The following is an 11,114-nucleotide window of genomic DNA, read 5'->3' as shown; positions in this document are numbered from 1 at the left end:
AGACCTGTGGTCACACTGTGGTTAGCATTCAACAAATGTTTCTTTAAATAATTTTGTAGAAGGGGTTGGAGATGTGATTGTTGTTGTTGTATAACATACACAATGAATGAATCTCTGTGTTATTAAATATAACTATGTCATATAAAAACAACAGTAGTAGGTGTATTTAGGGTGATTTAGGGTTTAGTGCATGAGGTACTCAGTGATCACTTCTCTTCCTCTTCCTGGTTGGGGTTGTCATGGTGATGAAAGTCACAGGGTTAACAAGTGTTGTTGTCATTCAGCACCAAACCTCTGACATAATCCCCAGAATAAATCATTGCCCAATATTTATTTAATATTAATTTATTAAGTAACTCAGCATCAAGAGGATTCAGGTCCATTTCAAGTTTTAAGTAAATCCAGTTGAATTTGTAGAAAATTACATGGCACAGACTAACATTTTGCCAAATTTGATGAGCAATGAAAATATCACTGACTGGCTGAGTAGGAATACTCTGACAACAGAAATGAGCCATCTGAAAAAATGTTTTGACAAGATTTTGATATTGCATTATTCCAGGAAAAAAATATATTTTGTACTCCAGTATTGTCAGTCCACAGTAAGAAACATTTTCGTTAATCCATGTACAATGTACAATTTTTTTATTGGTATCAACAAATCCCAAATGTTTTTTAATGCTTTTCCCAATTCAGATTTGTAACATTGCATGTCAATGAAGGAACAGTGAATGTTTGTAAATTCTGTGTACATTGTTTGAAAATAAAAACAACAAAATATATATTTTCCTTCATTCATGACATAGATAAGACTGGATAAAATATATTAAATAAAATATACATATATTATGTGAACACAGGTCAGTAGCTGTGCCTCAGACTAACTTTGGAGATGCAGACTGAATGTCTGGTAACCACAAACACTATTTTGAAACTAAGAAGTAAAGAGAGTAAAAGATGTGAATACAAAGTAAAAAGTAAAACAAGTATTAAAAATACAACATAACGCTAACGGTAACTGCCACCTCAACAATGTTCACAAACTGATTTTCTGTTGACCACTTTCCTCCCAGTCAGAACCCCTCACATCAGAGTACACACTCTCCTGTGGGGTCTCTCTCTTCCTTCTTCCTCTTTTACCTTTCATCTCAGAGAACTGCAGAGCAGCATAGTTCAAGTCTTCACCTTCCTGTGAAGAATCACAATATATAAGTAACTGTAACATGAAATGTTCAACAACGGAACTAAAGGAGATCGTCGTCACACTGAAATCAGTAAAGTAATTGTAACATGAAAGGTACCTTTTAGAACAACTGACATCATCACATTAAAAACACCTTAAATTGCGTCCGGATAAAGCCTGCATATTGTTACAATACTGACTGCACCACCTGTACCTGACCACTTGACTGTTGTCCAGTTGTCTTGTCATGTCCGTGACAGGCAGCACTCACTGTTCAATGACAAAGTGACATTCATTAGAAAAAACTCCCAGGGCCTCTCATCAAAAATATTGTTAGAAGAATATAGTTTTTACTGTTCGATACCCTGTATGTACATTGTCAGTTCAATCTCAGGATAACTTTTACCTTTACAATTTTCACACACTGTCCGTGTCTTTCTGGTACAGATGAGGATAATGATCAACACAACACACACAGCTAAAGACACCCCCAGGACGATAACTATGAGATCCACTGCTGGTTCTGGAGGGAACAACAGAAGAGGGAGGCAGCACTGATGTAGTCAAATGTAGAGTTACACCAAACATCCATCCACCTACACTCATATTCATTACCTTTAACATCCAGTCTTGTTCCATTGCCAAACAGTATCTCTCCACATGTGGCCACTGCACAGTAGTAAGTTCCAGAATCAGAGGAGCTGAGGTTGTTCTTGGAGAGGCTGTAGACACAGCTCCGTGTAGGAGAGGGAGTCTCAGGTCTCTTCTCACACTCTTCACTCCTGTCTCCTTGGGTGTAAAGGAGTCCTGGATGGGATTCTCCTGCCCCGGTTCTGAACCAGAACACACTGTGTTGTCCTGTACAGGACTCAGAGAGGACTGAACACTGCAGAGTCACAGAGTCTCCTGGATGGACTGGCTCAGACTCTGGCTGCTGCAACACTATCTGGTAATCCAACAGATTTAGACTTGTACCTGGATAGTAAAAACCACACACCTTTAGATCGATCAAATCAATGAGACAATGTATCTAAAGGGTAAGACTGCCAAATCATGTAACATTGTGATAGCATTCATCTTTAAACTCTACCTTTTAATGAGAGGAATGTTGCACCTCTAAACTCTGTTCTATAATATTCACCGACCCCACAGTAATAAACGCCCTCATCTTCCTCAGTCACTCTCAGGATCGTGAGCTGATGTTTTCCTTCTGATACCTCATAACGTAAAGGATTAAACCCCTGGTAAAACAGAGGTGTTTCCACTGAGCGTTTTTTGATCGTCACCATTATTTGTGGAAGGCCTCCCAATGTTTGCTTGTACCAGTGTATGATTTTAGACTCATATTCCTGTTTTGATTTGAAAACACACATCAGGCTAACCCTGTCACGAAGTTGAACCACGGTCACAGGATCCAGAGTGTCTAAATGAAAGGAAAACACAATTTAAAAAAAATATTAAATATTTAGTTACGTGAAATATAATTAATACAGTATATTAACAATATTCTTTTCCCCAATGGAATAATACTTACACACTGTGCCTAAAAGAGTCATAACAGTCCATACAGGTAACATAGTGTCTAGCCTCTTCGTGATGCTGTCAATGTTCAGATGTACAGATTGATGTCAAGATGATCAAGGTTTACAAAGAAAAACTAAAAACACATCTGATTGGTTGAAACCAAAAAGTAGAGTACTTCCTGTTTCCCCGCTTCCAACTCATTTCAAAATGCCACAATACCATGAAACAGCTAAAGAACTTGAACTTTAAAATGGTCAGTCCATATCTGTTAAGGTTTATTTGTGTGTGAAAAAGCTAATGTTATAGTAAGAGGCAGTGGTTTAAGCAGTTATGAAGATGGCCTCATGCATTCCTGTCAGCCTATGTATGTAGTTCTGTTTTGTTCATGTGACTTATTATAAGAAATAAATTGTTTTAGAGATGCTCAATGACAGGTTCTGGACATAAGGTGGAGATAATTGATTCACTAAACATTTATTACAAATAAAAATGTACAGATATCACTCATTCCAACAGTAGATATACTGCACATCGTATGAACACATTAATACAAAAGGCCACACTTTTTTTTATCATTAAAAGCCTAACATATCACTACTATTCAAATATAATTTAAACTGAAAAAGGTAAAAAAAATATATATATATTGATATACTGTAATGACTCAACAATCCAGAAAAAATACTAATGTCCAGGTATCAGAACAGAAGATATTTAAATGATACTGCAGGTAGGTTTACAGTTTGAAAAAGGAAGTGATCAAAAAGTACATTCAAATATAATCCTTACAGGCTGTCAATTACATCAAGACCTTTGACATCAGAGTAAATGGTATCTTCCTTGTTGGTGCGTTCATGTCTTCTGTTCCTGTTGAGGGCTTTGCTTTTTGTAAACTCTAATTGTGAGTAAAGCATCTCGTCACCATCCTGTCTCTGAGGAAAACACGGACTCAGAACTGAATCTAGACACTCAGCACAATCATGTTCATAGAGTAGGACAAGGTGATCTGAAGATAAAACTTGATCACAGTGCCACCAACAGGTTGGGGTGATTAACACCCAGTGGGTTATTTTAGTTGTTGTGGGCACTAGGCACAGCTTATACATTGGTTATTTGTGATATAAATACTGTTTGAATTGATAAATTCAAATTTCCATAAGCAAATACAGATTAATGTACGATTATTGATAAGAATGACATACCTGCTCATTCTGAGTGTCACTGGTCTCACCAACAGATGCTTGCAGTTGAATGACTCTAGCTTTTCCAGACAACAACAAGACATTAGATATACTAGATACGATTTAATCTTATAATTCATGCCTATCTTTTTTTGTTGTAACCTAAATTGTGCACTGGTAACAGTCATATATGTCTGCCTGTCTCTGTGTGGTGTAGTAGTTTTAATACCTGTCTACAAACAAATTTCCTCTAGTGGGATGAATAAAATTTACTTGACTTGAGTATTAAAATGAACATCTGCTGTATTGGCAGTGTCCACTATACATTCCGTCCTCTGACCTTCATACCACAGAAATATTTTGCTGGTTAATTTTTATGTCAAGGTGTTTGTTAAACTCTTTCACCAGTCAGCTGGTTGTTTAATACTGTATGAACCTAAAATCTAAACTGATAGTCACACTGTTCTAGAGGAACAGTGTTCTAGAGGTAACTTTCTTCCACAAAAAGCAAATTCCTTTTTTTCTTGAGAACATAACCCTTGGTCATGTCCAGGAGAGAAATATGCCTATCTATGAATTATGTTGCTTGTATCATTATTATATTATATATTATTATACAATATGATATAACATTATTATATCATATTGTGTCATTGATAAACTGTCATTATGCTGTTTGCTTATGGAAATGCCTGTGATACTAGTGTAGGTCAGAGGTCACAATATTACCAAAGAGTATAATGCCATGTAACTTTGAACGAGGTACATAGGAGGAGCGTAAAGGCCAATTCTAGGAGCCCTATCTAAAGACCTAAACAAAAGCTATCTAGCATGCAGCAGTGTCCTTTTTCTGTGCTTGCGAAGGCTATGCTAATCGTCACATATGTATGTATCAGACACCTGCACTTTATAGATCTATGATAACTATGTTGATTTTGTCTTGAACTTGTACTTTTCTATTCACTTCATTGACTTGGTACTTTAACAGCAATTGGGTACTAATATGTCTTCACTATTAATATTCCTATGTATCCCTATGCACACATATCCATGGCAGAGCTCAAATATAAAGGTTGTTGAGAGATGTTATATATAAAAATTCCTATATGAAATCGAACTACATGACATTGGGACAGCTTCAAAATAAGTATGTTTGTATGTTTTAAGTTGGCACTGACAGTCTGTTTCTCCCTTAATGGATAGAGCTTTACTGCCACTTCCTGGTATGAGGAAGAAACAAGTTCCTTCATTACAGCAAAACTAAAAGGACCCACGACTTGTCGGCACGAACAGACATTTCTTACCACGGGCAAGTGTCTGTGTACATTTGTATGTTTATTGACCTATTCCATAAAAACAAAAATAATCTATATCTACTTGCATGTGCCTGCGCATTTGTGCTCTGACATATTATTAAATTTGATTTAATCTATCTGCCTGTCTGTGTTTGTCTGTTCGTCTGTCCATTAGGCCTAATTGAATTATACCTAGGAGCATGTGTATTATGGCTACAATTTGTTTCATTGACAACAATAGCAACAGCAGTAGATGGAGGACTTTACAGAGAGTACAAAGTGGTTCAGGATTTTCAGATTCTCAGATACCATCCAGGACTGGAGTTTTGCTTGCCACTTCAAGACAGCACACTTTCAGCACACTTACGACTGCCCTGAAGTTACCTTGGTCAAATGTCCGCTCACAAACATGTCACAGGACGGTAAAAGGTCAAAATTAGGGGCCTAGATTTCAATATACATGACGGAAAATCTTTCCCCCACATTTTCTTTGGGGAAAGATGGGGGCTTTTTGCCCCCAAAGCCCTCCTGTGTCCAAGAAATTATTCCCTGAGGTCCCCTTTTTGGGCCCCGTCCCCATGTTGAGGACTACAGATTTATAGGTTTTTGTTCAAAAACAATAACATGTTTATATTTTTGCCTTTTATGGCACTTATTCTCTGACTCACTAACTCACCTGCCTTAGAGAAAATCCTTTCTGCAGGTACAGATGTTGCAATTATTCCCAGGTGTTTCTTGGCAAGCTTGCTCAGTGAGGGGAATGTTGGCTCAATTTTTTTCACTAAAGAAGTGGGTCTCCATCCTGTGGAATTGGGTTCTCTTCTGAATACCGGCGCATTTCAATAAAGGCATCAGTGCCAGTTGTGCGATGCTGCTGGGATGCAGGGACTTGAGAGTCAAACTCTGTCCATATCCCACTTTTTGTTGCAGGTGGGTATGAGCCATTGCTGAGAGGGCTGGTGGCAGAGCTTGTGCTTGGTTCAGGAGCTGACAATGAAGGGACTGAGGTCTGGTTCACTAATTGAATTTCAGTGATGAGTTGTTTTTTCACAGCTATAACATTTGCCATGTCACGGAACCCAAAGTTTTTAAATCTTGTGTCCAGGTAGGTGCTGACAGCAAGACCATAAAAGGATTCAACACTACTGAAATGCTTCTGGCATTGTGTTGTTAGCTCAGCAGCTAGCTTGCTACCTTGGCACTCATGAGATGCAGTTGATCGAGAAGCGGTTAGAACCGAAACTGTACTATACTGTTGCTAGTGGTACGTTCCACTGCTGCCAGTGGTACATGACAGTTAGCCTACTGTAGTTGCTAGTGGTACATGCCATTGCCTCCACTGGCACGTGACAGTGGCTAGTGGTACGTACCACCGCTGCCAGTGGTACGTGACAGTGCCTCCACTGGCACATGACAGTTACTGTTCTGTTGATAGTGGTACGCAAGTGTCTCGTGGCAGATGCATTGGCTGTCTTGCAGCTTTTGTTTACTGTCGTGTAACTGCCCCGCGGCCATTTTATAATAGGATAACAGGCTATAAACTTTTATTTTTGAAATATAAGTTAAACTGTTTGTGCTAACAGACTCCAAACATACTTTTGACGTCTCACTACAAGCTCACCATACAAAGTAGTCGATTTAGACATTATGATGCATATAGTGTAATGATGTGACTGTAATGTAAAGCAGACTTGTACACATGTAATGAATTAGTAACAAATTATTTTACTCAAGAGTAACTGAATTTAAGCGTGATCATGAGCCACCGTTATAGACTCTCCTACGTCTCATGCATCATTGTGTTGTTATCAGCGCCTCCTAGTGGCGTATATCATTAATTGTAATAACTGCGTAATAACACTTTCGTACCACTATCAACAGAACAACACCAAGAAGACCAAAGAGCTCATTGTGGACTTCAGGAGAACCAAAGGTGGCACACACACCCCCATCCGTATCAACGGGACGGAGGTTGAGCGTGTCGCCAGCTTTAAGTTCTTGGGTGTCCACATCTTCGAGGACCTCTCTTGGACCCTCAACACCTCAACATTGGTCAAGAAGGCTCACCAGCGCCTCTTCCTCCTAAGGAGACTGAAGAAGGCTCATCTGTCTCCTCAGATCCTGGTGAACTTCTACCGCTGCACCATCGAGAGCATCCTCACCAACTGCATCTCGGTGTGGCATGGCAGTTGCTGTGTTGTGGACCGGAAGTCTCTTCAGAGGGTGGTGAAAACTGCCCAGCGCATCACTACTTCCTCGATCCCCACCATTGAGGCTGTCCCATAAGCGGAAATCGCGGGGGGGACAGGGGGGACATGACCCCCCCATCCTGGGAAAAATTATATTTGTCCCCCCCAATAAATCGCTGTAAACATAACTATGTAATTTCAATAATATTAATAATACGCAATGAAAGCGCTTTGCTGATTATGGACACAATGGCGCTTTTTTAATGTGCTATGTGTTACAGCAGTAATTTTGGTGTCCCCCTCAGGAATTGCTCTTGAGAAAATGTCATATAATTGTCCCCCCCAAAGTTAATAGTAGATGTTTGCCACTGGGCTGTCCAGCACAAAAGATGTCTGCGGAGGCCACGCAGCATCGTCAAGGACAACTCTCACCCCAGCCGCAGACAGTTTGCCCTCCTCCCCTCTGGGGGGCGCTACAGGGCCCTCCGTTCCAGGACCAGCAGGTTCAGGAACAGCTTCTCGCTGCGTCACCCTGCTGAACTCTGCACCACGGTGATGGCCCCCCTGGTTACGCCCTCACACACCCTCCTCCAGTGACTGTACTTACCCCTACACCTTGGCCTGGACGGCTATGCACCTTCTTCCATCCACTGAACATTTGCACTACTTTTTTACTAACTTTACATCCACGTATATACTTAGTCCGTAGTATTCACTGTACCTATCTCTTCATGTTGCATATTGCATATATCACATATTGCATATATCACATATTGCATATATCACTTCAGAGTGATATATGCAATATGCAACATGAAGAGATGTTGCGGACCGGAAGTCTCTTCAGAGGGTGGTGAAAACTGCCCAGCGCATCACTACTTCCTCGATCCCCACCATTGAGGCTGTCCCATAAGCGGAAATCGCGGGGGGGACAGGGGGGACATGACCCCCCCATCCTGGGAAAAATAATATTTGTCCCCCCCAATAAATCACTGTAAACATAACTATGTAACTATTTTCAATGTGCTGTGTTACAGCAGTAATTTTGGTGACCCCCTCAGGAATTGCTCTTGAGAAAATGTCATATAATTGTCCCTCCCAAAGTTATATATATATATATATAAACCCTGATTGACAGCTAGGGTGACCAAACAAACATACCCAATGAATAATACGTTTTAGAACTATATATCTTATTTATTACTGATGAACATTTATTTCTATTTTAACGCTATGAACTACAATTTTTAACTAACTTAGAAAGATATCTGGATTAAATATGAAATACTTTTATATTTATGTAATATAATACAGTTTAATGTGACTGCTTATGTTTTTAGTAAGTAAACAGAACCTGTATATTCTAAGGTTTACCACCCAGGCTACACACACAATACTACTTAACAGGCTGGCCACACAGTAGCATTTATATATTTTATAATATTAATTTTATTATATTAATATATTTTCACAATTTAGTTACAATTAAAATTGTCAGATGCATTTGTGACAAGTGAGAGCAAATCAAGAAAACAAGAAATCATTCATTTAAAAAGGAATCAACTAATAACACAATGATCATATTAAACACAATTCTTTTAAATTGTACTGGCCAGTTTCTATCACATTCGATGGCAAATTGTGTAGTGGCAGTGGCATATTCCCACCTTATTGAAATAAAAATAGTAGAACTGATAAAAGATTCGTATTGTAGCTGACAAAAATATGATATTGAAAAAAATGTGTATTTTTTTTCACATACAGTAGGCTACCGTGACATCGGACAGTGTAAAAATTATTTGAGCTAGCCTATATTGTTTTGCTGATCACAATTGTTATGAATCGGTTTTAGATTTGTTTTTTGTCTTTTCTGAATCGTGCAAATGTTTCATGGCCCTTTGTCTGGCTAAAGAACATTACCTTCATAGTGTATCGGCCAACTTATGCGATCGTTTTTCTGATCACGTTCACAACCAACTTGGATTTTGCTTGTTAATGCTATACCGTCGTATACACAACCGGGGTGTTGAGTGCCACTAGAGCGCCTACAGGTGATAAGAGAGAATGGCTTATTGCTAGTGTATATATTTCCAAATGAAAGTGTTCCAGCACTATTACAGACTGCCTCCACGAGCTTAGGGTTAGTAATGATGAACGTGTTTACATGTTTGCAGGTGTCATCAGGAGGAGGGTTTTTCAGATCCAGTGTTTGTATGACTTGAGTACAGGCCTTGATTGCCATTTCCGCTGTTATGTGGTTCCTGACAAAACGGTTGTAACCAGGTGGTGGATTGGCTGCCCTCACCACCACGCAGGCCCCTAGCAGAAGTATCCACTGGAGCTTCATAATGACCTAAGGAGAAAATATATGAACAAAACTACCATTGCAGTCTGACATTCCATGGCATTGAATTCAAGACAAGACATTTTGCAACATATTCCATGCCGAGGGTGCAGAGTACAGAAAAGCCCTCTTTCCAATTTCCGTACGGGCATAAGGTACAGATAGCATGACGCAATCCTGAGAACGCAGAGAGTATTTCCCGGCACTCTTCTGCTTTATAAGGACACACAAATAGTATGGGAGCAGACCAAGAATGGCCTTATATATGAAGGCGTAGCAATGACCGAGCCTACGGGTGGTCAGAGCAGGCCATCCTACCCGAGAGTATAACTCACAGTGGTGAGTCAGAGCTTTGCAGTTTGTAATGAACCTCAAGGAAGCATGGTATGCTGTGTCAACCTTATGAAGACACTGAGCAGAAGAGTGCATATACAACAGATATCCATAGTCCAGTACAGATAAAAACGTGGCGGCAACAAGTTGCTTTTTTACATTAAAAGAAAAACACAACTTATTTCGCAAAATAAAAACCCAGCTTTAGCCTCAGCTTTTTCACCAGATACAGAACATGTGGCTTAAAAGTGAGGGAGTCATCAATCAAAATACCCAGGTATTTATAGGAGTTAACAAACTCTATTTCACTTCCCTCAAGAGTGACTACTGAAGCGATATTTAGTGGCCTGTTCCTAGCATTGGTAAACAACACACATTTAGTCTTATCTGCATTTAGAACGAGTTTCAGATGAAGTAGGTTATTTTGGAAAACAATAAAAACTAGAGAGGGTACAATTTCTGGGGAAATTGTAGGGTGTGCTTGCTTGCGTCGGTTGCACAGGGATCCGTTTTTGAATGACATTTTTACAACTGATTTATGTATATTTTATATGAAAATGCATACTTATTATTTATAAAGATTAAATAGATTTAAAGGCATTTTTTTTTGCTGCTCATTTACAACTGAAAATACGAGTGAAGTGTAGAATGAAATAGATGTCTTCTCATTTCCCCTGCAAGAGGCAGCCTCATCGTTGAATCAAAACTGGCAGACCGGTGTAAAAATGGACCTAATCTCTATGACTTAAACGTCATTTAAAGTTTTTCCCTTCTCGTGACATTTTCAGGCATGTAGCCTACTCATTGCATTCATTCATTAATAAAGAACCCCCTTTGAAGATTATTCTACGACGTTACCCGGCAGTAGAAGATGGAATCGCGATTCAGACAGTCCCATCTGCTAACTGAAAATATGCCCCCCAAAACGTAAATAAGCTTGACATTTATTTAGTGGAAAATCGCTCATTCATAAAAAGCTCACTGGTAGCGATCATTGTCAGTAACAACGCAAAATGCGATATAGCCCTGTGTGGAGAAGCTGCCCCGGTAAATTGTACTACTACA

At 39.3% G+C, this 11,114-nt stretch overlaps 1 protein-coding gene across 1 annotated transcript; it reads right to left on the bottom strand.

Moving 5' to 3' along the window:
• Positions 1-1,036: 1,036 nt before the first annotated feature.
• Positions 1,037-2,472, bottom strand: LOC136954445 (uncharacterized). The gene is made up of 5 exons (XM_067248081.1): positions 2,325-2,472; positions 1,799-2,158; positions 1,590-1,706; positions 1,398-1,453; positions 1,037-1,189 (listed from the first exon to the last, which is right to left on the bottom strand). Exons 1-5 carry the CDS (start codon positions 2,470-2,472, stop codon positions 1,037-1,039), a joined length of 834 nt encoding a protein of 277 aa, XP_067104182.1.
• Positions 2,473-11,114: the final 8,642 nt, after the last annotated feature.

Source organism: Osmerus mordax, chromosome 12, assembly GCF_038355195.1.
Source record: "Osmerus mordax isolate fOsmMor3 chromosome 12, fOsmMor3.pri, whole genome shotgun sequence".
NCBI classification, from domain to species: Eukaryota; Metazoa; Chordata; class Actinopteri; order Osmeriformes; family Osmeridae; genus Osmerus; species Osmerus mordax.
Note: the sequence above shows the minus strand (reverse complement) of the source record. Positions and strands in the feature narration are given on the sequence as shown.